At 33.4% G+C, this 19,533-nt stretch overlaps 1 protein-coding gene across 1 annotated transcript in view; it reads left to right on the top strand.

The window, feature by feature from the left end:
• Positions 1 to 1,067: 1,067 nt before the first annotated feature.
• The window catches only part of LOC134839079 (neuronal acetylcholine receptor subunit alpha-9-like), a gene marked incomplete in the record, with an annotated part of 31,835 nt that continues 13,369 nt past the window's right edge, over positions 1,068 to 19,533 (top strand). Inside the window, 3 exon segments of the mRNA XM_063854497.1 lie at positions 1,068 to 1,079; positions 1,748 to 2,228; positions 10,818 to 11,309. Of these exon segments, the coding sequence (XP_063710567.1) occupies positions 11,049 to 11,309 (261 nt within the window).

Below are 19,533 nucleotides of genomic sequence, written 5' to 3'. Positions count from 1 at the left end.
TCCTTTGGCGCCAATTATATATACTAATTTTGAGGGGGGAGCGCGCGCTGAAAAAACGCATTTTTTTGGTCTAAATTTTCAAAAAAGTGCCTAAAAACGCCTTTTTTGGACTGTTTGTTTTTTGTTTTAAAACTATGCCTGCGGCGCAGAAAATTTGACCAAAACAGGGACTAAACCATGCTTAGGGAGAGCTCAAAAAATCAATTTGGACGACCTAAAAAAAAAGGTCGACAAAATTTTCGAAATTTTTTTTTGATTGTCCGCCTGTCCCCCTCGAGAAAATCCTAGATCCGCCGCTGAAATGAAGTATACTACTGATGCCGTTTTAGTTGTGATTCGCAAGATTTCAGGATTCCAGATCGCAGCCGAATGTATTTTGTAATAGGAAATCTTCTTTGGGCTAACTAAAACTAGGGAGAACCGCAACAGAGCAAAAAATGATTTTCATCTCTTACGGCAAGTTAGCTAGACAAAATCACTTTTGTTGATTTTTCTCCGGGCGTTCAGAACCGATCTCAATCGCGGCAGACAGAAGTTGAAGGTCTATTGTTTTGCTGTTTGTCTTCTCTAGGTTGATTCCATATAGATATAATTCATATTAGCTATTTCATTACATCTTCTTCTGTTTTGGAAATAACTTGGACAAGAGGAATAATTTTTTGCTTCCCTTTTCAGTCTCTTTTCATTTTATTTTGAGTGCTGAGTCTAGAGTGCTGCGTCTAAGTTGAAAAAAGTCATCAGAAGACGGTGGAATCAATTAAAAAGAAACCCATTCTACTGTTTTCTGTTTTGAAAGATCTTCTATTCTCATGTTCGCCTAGTCTAAATAAATCATATCTAATTCAGATGCCACATGAAAGGAATCAACTGAGATTTCAATCTTTTATTGATATAAAACTCATAATTTTCCTCCAGAGCTTATTATACTCGGTCAACCTTTTAGTTGTTAAATTAGCTCTACCTCTCCTAAATTTACCTTTCAGCAAGCACTTCGACCCTTCTTGAAAATAGCCAAGAGAGCTCTTTTACCGGGCGTCGGAGGTCAAATCGTTAAAATATAACCCCTGGGATTTTATGAGGTGTTAAGTGGAATTAAGTTGAAACCAAGTTTTAATACCCACAAAAGTCAATATTTGGCACATAAAAACAGTTCTTCAAAATTTAGGTTGACTACAATTTAGCCAGTTGAAAAACTTAGATCGATTCCGTAATTTTTTGTAGCTACATTAGAATTTTTCTAACAATTTGTTTCCATTGGTTAATTTAAGTTCCAAATTGTCAATGTGGTCGACTAACATTTTTCCTCGGAAAATTGACGGCCAATATTCATTCATGCAAGGTAATTTGTAACAGTAATACGGAATTTAATTCCCAATTTCCTGTATTTTGGAAGGAAATGTGAGCAATGTTACAAACTTATCAGCCGGCCTAAATCTTCACGTGAAAGGATATACTATTTCCGGAATTAACCAATCGAATCATTCTCTTCGAAAAATTAACAATTAAGTTTAATATATTGAAAAATTTAATATTTCCTAATACTTCTTGAGAACGATGAACAATTAGTTGAAATTACTCTTTCAAGTATTACGGCCAGAGCCACTTTTACAGCACGTGTTTTCAAACTCTGGACAATTATAGCACATTTGGTAAATATTTTCAGGGTATTTGGTGACAATTTCGCTCAAAAGTTGAACGAAACTGCCAATTTTCCCTGTTATCCCTGTCTTGACAGACAAAAAGGTAGAGACTTTACTTAAAATTCCGCCTATTTTTTTTTCAAATTGCTCTCCTATCGTTATTTCTTCTGTTTTTCTTGCTCTTCTGCCCTGAAGGCGAAAACACCAACCCGAGCTAACAAGGTCACTTTTATTCGGTACCTGCTTTTTACCCCCTCCCCTTTCCAGCCCGATAGTTCGCTGCTATTTCCCCTCTCCTGTGATGAAATTTGGTTACCCATATAACAATTGCCCAAATTAGGACTTATCCCTTGCGAGTGGTTTTAAGAATATTCAGAAAGGCCTTTCTTATTGGGATTGATTTAAATTATTAGCTAGCTCTACATTTCAATTTACAGAGGAATCTCTATTAATTTACTGCAAAAAAAACTATTTTATCTTTTTCGGGCAGTGTTTGTTCATTATTCTTCAAAATTTTCTCAAGCTTGGAAACATCTTGATCACTTCTTTCTCCGAAGCTCAATCTAAAATATATCTAAAACCCAAAAGGTAAATAGTTTTCTGAACTTTTCTTGAAAGATATCAAAAATAGGATTCTTGTCTGACTAAATTTACGCTGAATTTTTCTCGCTAGCAAATTTGACGCGGCCATTAACGCTGGTTTTTTATGCTCAAAGAGCTCCTCTAAATCTTTGTCAGAGAAATTTTTGTTTGAGTAGTAAATACTTTAAAGTATTTATGTTAATATTTTCAATGTTTATGATTCATATAAGGTTTTCGAGAATTTTTTACGGAAGTTTAGGAGAAAAAATTTTTTGCCTATTTTTTTAATAATGAAACTGTTTTTGCATAGTGCTATAACCAATACAACTAGTAATTTACAAAATCTAAATAGTTATTTGAGAATGCTAAAAGTTGTAATTAGAAAAAAAAGTATCGATCACTAAAACTGAAAACTTAACACAATATTCATCTGTGATTTTTCTAAACAAAATTGTAAGAGTTTGAAACTTGCTAATTTTACAAATTCGCGGAATTCTTAACGCAAGCGTAAGTATCAAAATTAACTGCTTCAAAAATCATTTCAAATTGAAATAAGGCAATTTTTTTTTGGTTCAAATGCGGCATTACTAACTGACAGACAAAACCCTTAAGACAGTGCGTGTGATGAAAAAATTGCCGAAGTTTTTCATTTTTATAAAGTGCAGTTCTTTAAGTATTATTACATCCAGGATGAGGGAAAGAGTTCACGTAAATCGCCATTCACCACTTAATCTATTGACATGCGTCCAGACAATGCGGCCAAAGACAATTCAGCCGATTTGAAATTCAGACAATTCAGCCAAAAGTATGCGGACAATTCAGCCACAGACAATTCAGCCAATAATAGTGACCGCCGCAGTCGCGCCAACGTGTTGCGAGCTTGCCAACAGAGGGTAGAACTCTATACGAAATTTCGAGCCGGTTATCGCCGCGAAGCGGCGACGCGCGCATAGCGCGCCCACCGGCTATCTTAAACCGAGAAATAACTCCAATAATTCCGATTTTTTTTTCCTTCGAATCTAGCGTTATGTAAAACTGGCTGAATTGTCTCAGGCTGAATTGTCTCAGGCTGAATTGTCTGTATGTTTTTGGCTGAATTGTCTGAATTTCAAATTGGCTGAATTGTCTTTGGCCGAATTGTCTGTGCGCCTATTGATACAATTTTCTGCCTTTTACAAATTGTCGCCTCACGAGGTAACTTAGCAAATTTTGACCAAATTACGTTATATAATGCATAAAATGATGAAAACTTATAAAGTTTAGAGTTCTAGGCAGAGAAAAGTTTCCAAAAAGTTTGTGTTTGTTGTATCTTGAGGATGGCAAACTAAAAAATCAAAAGATTGAGCGCAGTTACAACTTTGAAGGTAATTTCAATTCTCATAAAGATTAAAAAAAGCATTTTATCATTTTTAATTGGCGATAATTTAATTTTAAAATTATAAAAATTCCAGTAAATATATGCTTTCTGAAATTCATCTGCCAATTTTATTCGGATACTTCAAGGTAATATCAGTAACACAGCTAATAGAAGATTTTTTTCAAAGCTTGTGCCATCTTTTTGTGCCCCCTATCTATTTATATCAAGATAAGATCTTCTATCCCAGCGTTCAATTCAGATTAAACATGCTAAGCGCTGAATGTAAATTGTTTGACTCTGATTGGCTGAAGCTTTGCACTTAGAACCAAGTTCACATCACCCCAAACTTATTTGAGGAAGATGTTGTCTTGGTGCTATGATTTCTTTCAGAACGAGTTGCCTCTGGCAATTGTTTTTGATTTGTATTAATTGACAATAAGTGTTTTTGGAGATTCTCATGATGAAGGGGCCAAATTATAGAAAAATTTCAATCAATCAGATTTTTCAAAAACTGTTAGAATTTCTTATTTGCTGAATGACTTATGCAGAGAACTGCATCAAAAATTAGCACTCGTGAATTTCTTGAACTGTAGAGTCGGCACTTCGCGCTAATCACTGTGTTTTCACACAACCTATTAGCCCGACGGCAGAATCTAATGGCTTTTATTCGGCCAATATTGAAAACAAAACCCCGAAAAAATTGTTTTTTTTGTAGGATTCTGCAACCTTTGAATGCTCAGTGTTAACTAGGTAGTTGATATTTTTCCTTCTTTAGGAAAAATTTCGTTGGTTTTGCTGGATAAACAATATTCAAAAGTCAAGAAAAAAAAACTCGTTTTTTTCATGAATACATCCTTGATTTTTCAACATGTCGAACTCAGTTTCTCAAATGAGGTTATTCGAAAATTCAAACAAGATTGCTCGTATATCGAGACAAAACCGTGAACCTTCCGATTGACCCTTAATTAGTCTCGAATAGTTGAGTAGGCTAAATATGAACAACTATAGTTGGCCTCATTTCAATTTGGAACAATTATGATTGCAGATACTTCGCCATGCATAAAAAATTAGCGGGGCTAAGAAATCAAACGACACGCAAATTAGACGATCCGTATGTGGCTGAATATTAGCAACTTTTGCGTACAAACTGCGTAGAGGTTAATCACAGACTTAAATTATTTTCTAATCAAGTAAAAACTGGTGTTCCAAGCGGAAATCAAGTTTTTATGTCACAATTCAGAAAAAACTAAACTTTTTTGATTAAATGTTTTATAATAAATGGATAATACTCGCTTCTGTGATATTATACTCTTTTTTTCTGTGCAACTTTATTCTAATTTAATGATTTTGTTGATCAGTTTTTGTCTAAAATCACAAAGGGTTGTCGTCAAAATTCAGTTGACTTACGATTGTCTAGTTTGCATGCCGTCTGATTTCATGGGCTCCTTAATTAGCGCATTGAAGCTATGAAGTATTATTTGATCAGCTATGCCGTCCTTATTCTTATCTAGTGGGTGCATAGTCGCTTGGCAGTCGAAAGGTTTAAGAAACGATACCCATACACCGTCAACTTAGTAATAATGGTCTGAATAAAAGAACACCCCAGGCTGATATATTCCTCAATTCGTCCGAAAGTCGGATTAAAAATGTAGCTTTCTTTCGGAAACTGTCACGACGTGATGTGTTTGTTTCAAACGGATGCATTTTGCCACTAGAAAATTTTTGGGACCGCCTATTAGCATGTGTGTCGATAAGCATACCCATCTAAACGAATGAAGGTTAGAAATTCGCTTTTTCAAGCTTCTTTTAGTCAAATTAGTTATTTTGAACAGGGTCTGTTTAGCCAATTTTTCAATCGGGTGACGGTAAAATTTTAACTCTCTTAATAATTCAAGTGATTTTTGAAATTATTAGAATTTTCAGGCTAGTTTGTTTTTCGTCTGTAAGTACATCTAGTTAAAACTATTATCGCATGCTAAAAGGCACACATGCTGATGAACTAAATTGAACATGCATTTGCCTTCTCAAAAGAAAAAAATGGCCATTTCTAAACCTGTTAGCTTAAAACAAATGATTGTAAAACATGTTCTAACTTTCGAGGTTTGCAGAAAAAACAAAAATTTGACTGGAGAAAAACATCACAGAGCACAAACTAGTCTACTTTTTTATCAGGGCAAAGCCTTGAACGTTCCAACTGCCCCTAAACCCATATCGAATAGTTTTTCGGAAAAGTAAAACACTGAAAATCTGTAAGTTTTGGACAATATCAAAGGTTAAAGGTGAAAGTTTGAGTCGTACGAAACTAATACGACCGATTAGCTAGCCTCAATTCAATTTGAAATAATTTTGCTCTGGGGGATAAATGGCCATGCAAAATTAATTCTCGTTACAATCTCAGCATTATGAATAAACTCTTCAAAGCACGCATAATATGTTCCAGAACCTCGCCAAATTGGCAAGTTTCTAAAATTTCTAAAACAGTAAAATTTGGAGCAACATGTTTTTTTTTACATTTGAACTCCGGAAAACCATGTCTTCAATAAGCTCATTTTTTTGTTAAAAATATTATTTTGAACGCCGAAAACTGACTGAATAATAAGAAAACCACAACACGCATAACATAAATATTCCGTTTTCTTCGAAAGTCGGAACAATAATCCATCAATTTGCAAAAACCTGTATATCTCAAGTTATCTCAAGTTATCTCATGTTATCTCAAGTTCTTTTGATAGCTTAGGTTGGCATCATTTTCTTGACATAGAATTTTAAAATTAATTTCCGTTCCTCATTGACTTTTATCCAACTTTATATTAGAGAATTATAAATATCAGATGATTTTGTTTTTTTAGCAAAAATTTTGTCAAAGATCAAAAAAATCAGAAAACTTCTGCCAATTGACCAGAATATGACCTCTTCTTCTGCAAAAAATTATTTTCTATCCAATTGAGTTTCAGTTTGTAAATTTAACAAGACTGCTTGTATGAGGGCGAAGCTTTGACTGTTCCGACTGTCTTTTAAGGCCTATGGAGTAGTGCTCATTTTTGAAAAACGTTTGAAATTTAAAAAATAGTGCTATTTTTTTAATAGATTTTGAGATTTTTTGTTCGAAAAATTATCTCCTCAGACGTTGCGTGAAATACAATTACAAAAAGATATATTTCGCTATCAGCAAATTTTGTTATGCACCAAAAAGCAATCTTGTTCGATTTGAGGCATTTTTTAAGACTGACTAAATCTCCGCTCACGCGTTAATAGCTCGAAAATATTGCACGTTACTTGTCATAGATTAGCCAAATTGGCAATTTTACAGAAAGTGATCTATATGATATATATGACAAAAAATTTTGAATTGGAGCGCAAACAGCCCATTATCCTTTGAATGATAAAAAACAACTCTCTCAGAAATCTATTCTTGAAAGTCGTCCGTCAATTTCTTCTAAAGTCGGAACATTTAGCCGAAAATACGAAATGATTAAATAGTCGGATTACAAATTGTCAGTCTTTGCCTGTAAAATTTTTTCACTTCAAATTAATCAATCAAATAAACGCTTAATTTTAAGTTTTTGAATTTTTTTTTTCTAAATCTTAGTTAATCTTCTAATGATAAAGTGTGTTTGTTTTTTTTTGAGTCAAGACTCTTTTGGATGACTTTCAAAAAATTGTTCAGTTTCTGAAACAATAACTAGAGCAAGGATTAAAGCAAATAAGTTAAAAATTTTTCGTAGTTTGGATATGGTTCCATTGGCTGTTTTGAGAAAAACTTGTCAATTCTTAGCATCAAGGTTTTTTTCAAAAAGTACTAATCAATTCGTTAACTTTAAAAACTATCAATTATTTGGTTGCTAAAAATGTTTTACTGCAAAGTTTTGATAAAAAAATTAGATAAGAATGAAGACTGCTCGTGTATCGCTGCCACACCCTGAGTGTTGTTACTGCTTTTTCAGGCCAATCAAAAAATTTACCTGAAAAATTGACAGAATAAAAAAATGTATATAACTTTTTTATCTCCCTTCCATGCTATGAAATTACCAAGGGATGTAGTTAGCGTTTTCTAGCTCTATAATAAGACCAAATGACAAGCTCTAATCCAATTTGGAGCGATTTAATACGACAATTAGGCTTGTTGCAGGAACTTAAAATATCGCATGTTATTTAACGCAAATTGGCAATTTGATCAAGTTTCAAACCCATTTTTTTGAGATTTGGACAACGCTGCTTTTTAGATGGTAGAAATATCAGCCAAAAAGTTTTTACAGACTATTATAGTAGTGAAGAGTGGTAAAAACTGATGTTTTTTTAGACTGAATTTCCATTTTAAAAGCGTTGGAGGAAACTGTTACTATTGTTTTTGAGTAAAAAGAATTTTTTTTTCGATTGTTCATTTAAACTGTATAATTTCAAAAAATTAATCATTAAAAACTGTGCCACTTACTCTGCAATCTTTTTTTTCTGTTCCAAATTCCAGGCTAAATTTGAAACTTTGTCTTTGCTTGAATAGTTAAAAAATGAAAGAAAAAAATGAATTATGTATAGGAGTTGTTTCAACGGATGTTCGATGGCTAAAAGCTGGCCATTTATCACGTCTTGCCCCCTTTGCATTGAACTAAAGATTAAAAAAACATCTTTCAACTTTCAATTTTATTTGTACCAAAAAACCATTACAAATTTTTATAATTATTTTTTTTGCCATGGTATTCTATTTTTTGGGGGGAGGTTCAAGGGGAGGAATGATACTTAAAAACATAGCCTTCTGCTCAGTTATAACTTTGCTCCTCTTTTGCTTGTTCTGAATAAAAACAAAGGTTATTCTGCAAAGGTTTTTCATGGAATCGAAAAAATTTTTCAAGGTTTTTGAAAACAAAGTAACATCTGGAAAAATGCATATAAAAAATTGTTAAACCTGCCAAAGGTTCTGATGGGGCAGATGAAACCCTGTCAAAAACTAATTCTTAAAAATTGAAAGAAAATTCGTTTTGTTAAAAATTTTCTAGATTTCGGGAAAAACAATTGCAGTTAAGAAATTTCTTTTAAAACTCCATTGTACGCTCATTTCTCTCTGATACACGGCTGTTCATTTGAGTGATTGCAGTCATTTTACTTTTATGCGCGCCCTATCTAGAGCATTTCCAGTGAATATTGTGGTTTTTCGTTTCTTGCTTTTTTTCTGATTTCATGTCCACCGAGTCAAGCGTTTTTGCGGTTTTGTTAAAGTAGTGGCGAGGTAATATAGCTGATTGGGTTTTTTTCTGTAATTAATTAAATCACATGCTTCAATTTTTGCATGTATCGTTGTATCTCTATGCCACAATACGGAATTAAAACATGTTAATTGTGCTAAATGCATGCGTTCTGCTCGAACTTTTCAATCAACTCTTTAAAGTGCTTAATTTTATATCGATACTAAATCATTGCCAGTACTAAAAAATTCTAACACCTCCATGTAAGTCTCTAAAATTAAAGGTGGGTTAATTTAGCATACGGTAGATTGGCTTAAGGTAGATTGACTTAGGGTAGATATGAACATAGGGTAGAACGGCATTGGATAAAATGACACAGGGTAGATTGGGATAGGGTATATTGTCCTGCTACTACACAAAGCAATCCTGAAACAATTGAATTTTTTCTTGTTGTAAGCAAATGGCAAGCAGTCTTAAGTTTCAAATTTAGAGCGCTCCGGAAACTCAGTGCCTATCTTTACAATGGTATTCTGCATTCATGTCTTCAAATTTTAGTTACTTTTTCAAAATAGAATTCATAAATCTAGATTTTAATTAAAAAATGTAATAATTGACAAAAGCTCAGGAGTTTTTTTGTATTATTATAAATCTAAGCTAGATCGTCGAGCAGCGATTGATTGGAAGCAATAATTGGCTACAAACGACAATTCATAGCGCGAAAAGATGTTAGAAATTGTCACAAAACAAATTACTAGAAGAAATTGAGAGATTATTGGAAATAAATTGGTTTATTCAGAGCACTGCAATCAACCGTTCGACCAATAACGGTTGACAGGTTAGACATGGATTGTGTCTGGGAACTAATGAACTGATGACCCTGACTAAATTGCCTTTCGATTGTTTTTTTTTGGTTTTCCCAAACTCAACGGAATATTGCTTGCGATCGATTATAGACGGTCCATCTAGGTTGCAGTGACTTTGAGGTTCTTTAGAAGAAAAAGAACCGTTAGTTGGTTGTAATAGTAGAATAAGCTTTCAAATGCAAAACTACCCTATTTTTCATTAATAAACTTCATACTTTTTTCAGTTCGTAATACAACTTTTAGCTGTGTTTTACCTTTTGTTTTTGAAAAAGCATCTTTAAATTAAATTATGCATTTGAAATATTTTTTTTGTTAAGGTGGAGTCGATTTGTATTAGCGCTCAGGTCATTAATTTTAATTATTGGAACTCTGGTTTTGAAGCTCTTTTTACGATAATGATACCAGATTCGGTATTTTTGTGGCAGTTATTCAAGGATGGTAGCGCATTTTTTATCACTTGTTGAAAAGTGTTCAGGGTCCAAACAAAGTACTCAAATTAATTATAAAACAAACAAACCAAAAAAAGTATAAATAAAATTCTCCGAGTAATCAGATCTTCGGGGATTAAAATTTCATTCAAGAGAGAGAGTGTGTTTTTTCAGTTCAAAATCATTCAAGAGTATGACGAATTTTCCGAGTAAAATTGTTCATAGAGACTAAGATATCGATTGTAAAACTGTGATTTTCGTGAAGCAGCCTGATCTCATTTAATGCTATCTTAATCCCTGTCTACATAAGCACACAAAAGGGCTTTTTCGCCAAATTTAATTGACATCCATGTCTGCATAAGTACACAAAGAGCTTTTTCGCCAAATTTAAACGACAAAATTAAATTTTGGCATAAAATTTCCTTTTTCAAACTACCAGTGTAATTCATTTTTCAGTCAAAAAGCTCAGATTTCAGATTATTATACCATATCACGAAAAAATTATTATAAAACATCCTAAAATGAGAATTGCTTATTTAAATGAAATAGATATCATTTGTCAATGACGCAGCTCCTTTTTTATATACGGTAAAATTGAAAACAGCAAACTGCATGGGGGAAAAATCTTATTTACGACTACTTTATTAGTTAATCTTTCCAAAATTTTAAGCTTTTCGGTTATAATTCACAGTTTTTGCGTCTTTGCCTAGAGGCTGAATAATTAGAAAATTTCATCTTAAATTTTTTAACAAGGATAATACTATTTTTAGAACTCAGCGATCCGTCTGAAGTTTAGTGTCGTCAAACCCAGTCCCAGGTATCTTTATAACATCGGCCATCTAAGGTTACCATTTCAGTTATATAAATCTTTCTTGCGCTCCAGTTTACTTTTTCTTTCCATTAACTATCTCTTCATTTTTAAATGTGAATAATTATTCAAGAATTTCACAGTTATTAAAGAAAAGCTTCCTAGCCATTTTTATTATACTCCTGCTGCCAAAATGGGGCAGAAATTCAATTCAATGTTAACACTACTTACTAAATTCATCTTGCTTCTTCTTACTTCGCCCTCTTTCGGAGAAGAGTTCTCTCGTCCTCCTAGTACAATTCTGGATGACCCTGCCCACAGCTCCCTAAGCCCAGCAGCCCGCCTGGAGGCATATCTGTTCAGCAATTACTCCACCATTTCGAGGCCAGTGCTAGACAACAGCAAACCAGTTGATGTCAACTTTGACCTCATCCTCAACCAGGTCCTCAAAGTGGTGAGTCATCGTTCAGACATGTTTTTTCATGCATTTCTACTTTTTATTCGTATAAATATCGATCCTTTTCATATGTTTCCGGTCTGAACAAAGTTTAAAATGAAACAAACTAATCGTATATCAGGGCAACACCCTGAATGTTTCGACTGCTGTTTAATTATTCTCGTTACCACTATCATAGGGGGAAACTTTGGGTCGGCAGGGGGCCGGCAGAGTGTCGGTAGGAAGTGCGCTCGTTCTTAAATTTACCGTTCTTACATGTGAAACTGATGTAATTGCCTACTTGGAACCTGTCTATCATAAAAGTACCATTAGTTTTTTATGTTTTCTGTAAAAAAAAAATCGATAAATTATGAATTTTTGGATGTTAACATCAAGCATTAATTGTTAAAATTGGGCAAAGAAAAAATTTGACCATAATCGTAATAGCAATTCGGCATAGTTTTGACTGCGAGATGATGATTCGTCTTAAACTCTTTCAGCGTCGGCCTTCGAAGTTTTAAAAGAACAGTTTGAATAGGCTCAAGCAAACACATTAAGTTAGCTGTAGACAGGACTTTTTGCGGCGAAAATACTCGAACTAAAATAAAAAAATTGCAGTTTTTGCTTTGACCCTTGAGATTTAGGGTCAAAATTTTTTTATTACTTGCTCATCAAATAGTTTGTCTTTTTCAAAATACTAGTTTACACTTTTTCACAATCTAATTGTCTGACCACCAAAACAAAAAACACCAGATAACGTCGACTGATGTATCATTTTGAATCCTTTTCAGTCGTGATTTTTATGGGTGCTTCGAGAAATCGGATTTTTCTTCCTTCCAGACTGTTTAAGAGTTGCTGCACGAGATGAAAAATTGTAAATTTATAGATTTAAAACTAAAGGGAGTAGATATAAGTTTATAAGTTGAAAATTATTGATATTTAATGTAAAAAATCTGGCAGTTTTTTCCAGTTAAACTATTCAAAAAATCTTTAAGTTTTTTTTAGGTGTGGGAAGAGCTGAATCTCATCTTTTTCAACAAAATAATGAAAAATTTAAAATAAACGCGTGTTTAAATTTTAGACGTCTGACTTGGAATTGAAAAGTTGAGAGCTGATTCTTGCTTCATTTTAGCATCAAAGCAAAAACAAAAACCCAAAAAGTCTCATCAGTAAATAAACATTTTTTTTTGTCATGGGGAAGAAACTGTTAGTAATTTTTCATTGCTTTCGATTTCAAAATTGAAATTCTGCGATATTTTATATCGCTTGAAGCCGTAAACTTTGCAGTAAATTTTTCTGATCAATTAAGTGAAATATAGGATGCTGACTATTATTGTTCCGACTTTCGAAGAAAACGGAATATTTATGCTCAGCGTGGTTTTTTTCAGTCAATTTTCGCCGGTCGAAAAAATAGTTTTCGACAAATTTTTTTAACCCATTGAAGATACCTAAGATTCTTAAGTTCAAATTTGAAAAAATGTTTTACCTCCGATTATTTTTTGTAAAGTTCTGGGGGTTTGAAAACTGCCAAATTGGCCATGTTCTGGACTAAATTATGCGCGTTTTGAAGAAATTATTTATAATGCTGAGCGCGTAACGCGAACTATTTATGCGTGGCGAATTGTCCCGCACAACAAAATCGTGCCAAACTGAATTGAAGCTAGCTACGTGGTCGTATTAATTTCGTACGACTAAAATTTTTACCAAAAGTTGTCCAAAAGGTATAGGTTTTCAATATAAACTCAGGGACAGTCGGAACATGCAGGGATTTGCCCTGATATACGAGCAGTCTTGTTTTGTTTACTATTGGCATTCAAAGAAAGGTAACGAACATTTTGTATTGTTTCAGTGAAATCTGATGAATCGAATAAGATTTGCTGTTCATTTCAATTCTTTTTACTAAAAATTTTTTCTGATCAGTTAAGAGAAACGAATAATGCTGGCGCCTAATCTTCTTCTCGTGGCGGTGAAAAAAATATCGCTTAAGGATTTTTCTTAGAACTTTTTTGGTATTCAGTATTCTCTGAGAAATCAATTGAGATGAGGTCTTCATTTCCTTTCAATTTGCATAATGATTGTCTTTTGAGCTAGGCAAAACAACTAATTTTCGCACCCAAGCTATCTCATCGTTCCTCTAAATATGATGGTAAAAATAAATGCAAAAAATTTTTTCTCACTAATTGCTAGAGTATGTCATTTCCTAGAAAATCCAAATAAGATAAAACAGTGATATCAATTTATTTTGCAAATACTAGTTTGATCTCTCGGTTGAAAATTATAATACTCTCAGTTTTTAATTATGTATCATTTTCTGCAAAAAAGTAATAGATTACGTATAGATGAAATATAGATTACGGAAGCGTTTTTTTTCTACTTCCGAGAAGTTGGTGTACTCTAATGAACCAAATGAATTGCCCTTTTTTGCATGCAATAATTATATCTTTTAGGTGAAATATAAAAAATTTTGCACTATAGTTTTTCATTTGTTTTTCTTCTACAATTGGCGTTGAAATATAAATGATCGAAGCCTAATCAAATAATTCCGAAAAGTTGGTATTCTCTACTGAACTAATTCAGATGTCCGTTTTATCTATTCCGACTTTCGTAACGAATCTAACAGAATATTTGTGCTCGTCGTGGTCTTTTTTTTGCTTCAAACAAATTTCGACTTTTTAACCAACAAATTTTGACGGAATTTTTTTTACTTTATTCAAACGCTTCTGTTGTCCTAAGCTCAAATTTGAAAAGATATTTCACATGCGATAATTTTATGGGGGCTTAAAGTTATGGGGGTTTAAAGTTATGGGGGTTTAAAGTTATGGGGGTTTAAAGTTATGGTGGCTTAAAGATGGCCATTTTGGCCAATTTGGGACAATTAACGCGCGATATATTTCGCGCTACTAACGCGTAAGCGGAAGTTTAATCCGTCTTAGAAATCGTTTCAATTTGGTTGAAGGAAGCTTATTTGCCATCATTGATTTGTTACTAGGAGCAAAATCTATCACTTTGTGTTTTATATGTCGTCTGGGGGATGATTTTAACAAAAAATCTCATATTTGAAAAAAATATATATTTTCTTTTCTTTACAATTAATTTTTCCTGTGTTTACTGCTCCATAGACCTTAAAAAGCAGTCGAAACATTCAGAACTTTGCCCTGATACGAGCAGTCTGCTTTTAATTTGCAATCTGCAGAACTGGTCCGTTAGTTGGAATGTCCATTGGTCGAATTTAACTTTCCCTCTTTTTAGCATTTTCTCTCTGAAAGTAAAAGATCAAGAGTTTTTTCTACTACTTTCGAGAAGATCTGAGTTTCTGGTAAACCAAGTGAGATGTTCAATTTTTTTTTCATAATCTTATCAAAGACTCAAATCAAGTACAAAAAGAAAGATCTTCAATCCATCTATTATTTTGTTTAGTGTGAAGTATTTTTCTGATCTGTTAGGTGCTATAACCTAGGCGCAAATTTAAATTTTTACTATTTTGTTTCTCTAAAAGTGGTGGCAGTTAAATTTGAACTACGGAAGCTTCTGCTTATACTTGGGAGATCTTAGTTTATTCTTATTCATGTATTCATGTATCTATGTAAAACTGCTAGCAACCACAACTAGATGTTTTGCGATTTAAAATCCATTATCTGGAAATTTAATTAATAATGAACCAAAGTTGAACCGAAAACCTTAAAGTGCAATCAAAGCAATCAAGTTTTACTCTGAACACAATAAACGTTTAGCCGACTTTTGAATAATAGAATGGTTATGCTCGAGGAGTAGTTTTTTAATCGAACCAGTTTTGTCAATCAAAATTATAAATTTCAATTACAAAAAATTCTGACTTCATGAGATGAACAAAAATTTCACCTGAAAAACTGTTTTCTAAAATTTGTTGGGCTTTGAAAATTGCCAATTTTGTCAAATTCTTGGACCAATTAACCTGGCATGATCAACGCATGGAAATTTAAGTGCCTCAAAAGTGTGTTTTATCGACGAATAAAATTTTTCGCATTGCCGCAAAAGTTTCCAAAGTTACCGCAAAACAATAACATTTAGCACTTAATGTCGGATGTGTGCGTGAAAAAAATCAATATAAAATCAAAATTTCCCTGAAAATAATTATCCGAGACTCGTTAAGAGCATTTGGATTCTAATTGAAAGGTAGAATATATGATCTGTGCATTTTTTTCCATGCAAGGGCCAAATTATAACTATTTATTGTTTATTATTGGCCGTCGACACAAAAACAAAAAAAAACTATTTAGGAAAATCATAGATCAAGAAACCACAAACCACCGTGTCATGCTAGATGGGCTGCCACAATCAAGGATTTGACCTAATGTCGGCAGTATCTTTACTTTGTTTCTTGGAATGCAATATGTACACCTATTAGCAAAAGTAAACAAGGATAGCTGGTTACTTTGCAAGTAGCACAGAATGGTCCGACCACAGTCTTAGGAAAACACAAAACAAAAGTTTTTTTTCAAATTGGTGTCAAGATAAAAAGATCCGAACAAAAAACTAGGACTTAAATTGAAAAACTATTTAAGAAGAAAGTTGACTACAAAAACAAAAAAAAATCATTTTTTTTCAAATTTTTTTGCGGATAACAAAATTCTTTCATATTTTTCAATAGGTCGGAACAACAAGAAGAGCCGGGCGCTGTGCACGTAGCACAGATTGTTCAACCACATTTGTTGCAAAAGACTATATATTAATTTAAAAAATTCAATTTAGTGTAGTTTGCTTTTCGTAGTTCGTGTGATGAATTTTTTACACAAACAAGTATTAAACTAGCAAGTTAGGCAAAATAGACTTCGGTTGTCTTCAAAAACATAAAACCAAACAATCGTTTTTTTCTATTCTTTTATATTTTTTGCAGTAATGTTTTTTTTTTTTTTTGCCAAGAAAGTTTTAAATGAAGCTTCCAAAACTAGTTTTAAATAAATAAATTTAAATTTTTTGTTTTAGTTGACCAATTTTTATGATTTTTTGTATAACGAATGCTACTCGATCGTGTTACTTGCTCTAACTTGGAATAAACCTCAAAAATGTCATACCAATTATTCTCGACATTATTGGAAATTTTTGAAAGGTTGTTCGATTTGCTATTGAAAAGGCTGTTTGAGGTATTTAATTTTGCGTCGAAAACCGAAGAAAGAGAGAAACAAAACTAAAAGACACCCGAATTCAAACTTCTTCCACATTTTTCATGGTCAGACAATTATTTTGAACAACTAAAAAGTTGGTACTGTTCATATACGATATAAACTTATCATTTTTCCTGTGACCAAATGCTCTAAGTAGAACCATATCACTCTCAAAATGTTACAAATGCAAAGCAATTTAGCTTAGCAGTTTTTTCGCTTAGAACCAAGCAGCCTCTATTCATAAAAAACGAAGGAGCCGGTAGATTCTAAAAATTAGTTTTTGTACATTTTGTTTCTTAAAGGAAAGTGGCAAGTTGTTCACTTTATTATACTTAATCATTACGAGTCTAATTGATAGTGAATTGCAATGGGATTCCGCAGTAAGCTAAAAAAAAATTGTCGTGGAATCCGCAACAAAGCTATTTTGTTTTAATCTTCTGTGCTGTTTTGGGTTCCGCAAGCAACAGTAAAAACACTGTATTGCTAAAAGTAGATCCGAAAACACGCAAAAATTGCGGAATCCGCAACAAAATTAGGGGAATCCGCGACAAAATTTGTGGAGTACGCAACAAAAACTGCGGAATCCGGAACAGTTTTTGGAATCCATAAACAAACAATGTTATGAGCTTAGTAATTTTAAGATTTCAAGATAATGCGAAATCTGCATCTGTAAGTGAAACACACAAGTTGAAGGGGATTCCGCATAAGATTATAGAATCCACTTACATTTGCAAAACCATTTTACTTTTACGGAATCCGGAACAACTAGCTATATTATCTCTTTGCAAAATTCCGCAATAAAACTAATTTGCCGACAAAACTTGTGTACCAAATGTTTGGGCGCGGAGTCCACGGAACTTTTGAAAGTGGAACCCACTTACATTTTGAATCATGTTTGAAGACTTGTCTTTGCGTTCCAGTGATCTACAGACACCAAAATGTGCTCCTATCCAGTGCACAGTTTGGCATCGTAATGCTACTACAGCGCTGATTTAATTTCACCGAACGCAACGAACAAAACTTGGAACTTCAATGGATTTTTTCTGAAATTGGGTTAAATTTAAATTGAGTTTGACCGGAAATTTTTAGTGCTTTTTTTGAAGTTTGCAGCCAAAATCTTTCTCTAAAAATGCATAGCTTTGGCTTTTCTTACTTAATCAAGAGTTTCACTGAAATTACCGAGTAAATTGATGAGAAAATATATTAAAAGAGGCCTGTTACGCAGCCCAACAAAGTCTTAGAAAATTTGCCCAAAACGTTTGAAATTTTTTTTTTCTAAGCCCAAACTTTACTATGCAGTAAAAATTTCTCTGAGTAAAATTTCTCGTTTTTAGCTATCAATTAGGAATATTTTTTATATACAGATTTTTGCAGAAATTAACCTGCTGAAATTTTTTCGGGCTGTGTAAGACGCTTCGATTGAGGTATTTTTTTCATCAATTAACTCGTATCAGCATAATTCTTGATGAAAAAAAAACACAAAATGACCCATTTTTGGACAAAAAATTAGGATGCGGGTTTTAAAAATTAAATTGCACCATAATAAATCTGAAACACTGAGCAAACTTTTGTCTAATCTTAAATCAATTTCAGAAAAAGCCTCCCGGTTAATTTATAGCAGGGTATTTTAAAAAACATTTTAAGAATTGATCGTTAAAACAATTAAATTATCCTAAAATTTAGACTTTGATTTACTTATTTTTCCTAATTCCGGTTGAAATAAAAAACTGTGAATTTAATTTTTTAATTTTTTTAAATTTAATTTTTTTCGCGACTTTCTATGACGTGTTTTATTGTGCTAGATTTTTGATGAAAAACTTCTCCAAGTTTATAGTTCGTCTAATAGAGTGATCGAAAACCAATTGCACTCAATTGAAACTAGCTTTTACATAATAATCCATATAATCCCCATATATTCTAAGTTGGCGCTGAAACATAGATTGCAGATGCATTATTTCTGTGAGATTTGATGATCAAACGTTCAAACATTTATGCAATTTCAATTTGTAATATATTGGTCTGATTAGTTAGGGCAAACCATTGCATGTCCATAATGCTTGTAGGATCTGTGCTTCTAACACTTTTTCCCAGATTTAGACTGATAGTTTTACCTTGAGAATTGCATGCAGTGTAGTGAATGTGATTGAGTAGAACGTAGCTCGGTATTGACAATTCAAAACGATAAGCAGAACAGTAAACAAACATTCAAGTCCAAAATAGGCTCAAATCTTCAAATATATAGTCCCTCCAGTAGCTGAAAACCCAAGTGGAGTAAGATCGGCGGGTTCCATCCCCGGCCCCGAAATGGAAACTAAGGAAGCTGGCTTTGTGAAACTCGGAGGACGGATACTAGAGATGATTTGACCCGGGCATGCCAAAATCTAGACCCCTCGGAACCCACGGCCCCAAGTGGTAACGGTTCCCGGAAGTGCAAATAGCAGTAATAGAATTCGGCAACCAGCGGTTTGAATGGAACCAAAATATAATATGTATTAGACCTAGTTGAAGGAAGCTCAAGTTCAGAATCCCAGAAACCATAAGATAACTTGGAAAATATTATGGATGAAAGCTTGGTAGCAGGACCTCTATGGGATTTTAAACCTGAATATGGAAGATTGAACCCCGGGTGACCTTGGAGTTACCTTTAAATCTTCTTTGGGCATTCAGGACTAAAATTTCATAGAAAACCTTTGGATTAACACCGGAAAGTGTCGTATTCCGCAGCCCAACCCCCTAGGATTGAGAATTGATCATCTTAGTTGTAATTGGGAGGGATTTTTACCTATTGAAAATAAAGCAGAAGCAAAAAAGGATATAGCTTTTACATTATAGCATCGAAGTAGTAGAATTACTTGGACATAGCAAACATTGGGTTCTACTTAACTTGGCGAAGGAGCTATCAATGGAACTTGAATCAGGCTAAAAAAAAGTAGTCCCAGTGAAAATTAGTGGTAATAGGAGCATAGCATTGAATTAGGTCTCCTAAATAACTTGAATGGACGGGATATATACCCAGCTCCCCGAGGGTGACTATTTGGTACAATTTGACACCTAATAAGGGAATTACGTTCCTCGGATAGCTAGATAGTTCGTGATTTGAG

Source organism: Symsagittifera roscoffensis, chromosome 2 (assembly GCF_963678635.1).
Source record: "Symsagittifera roscoffensis chromosome 2, txSymRosc1.1, whole genome shotgun sequence".
Taxonomy (NCBI): Eukaryota; Metazoa; Xenacoelomorpha; order Acoela; family Convolutidae; genus Symsagittifera; species Symsagittifera roscoffensis.
This window is presented reverse-complemented; position numbering and strand designations above follow the sequence as displayed.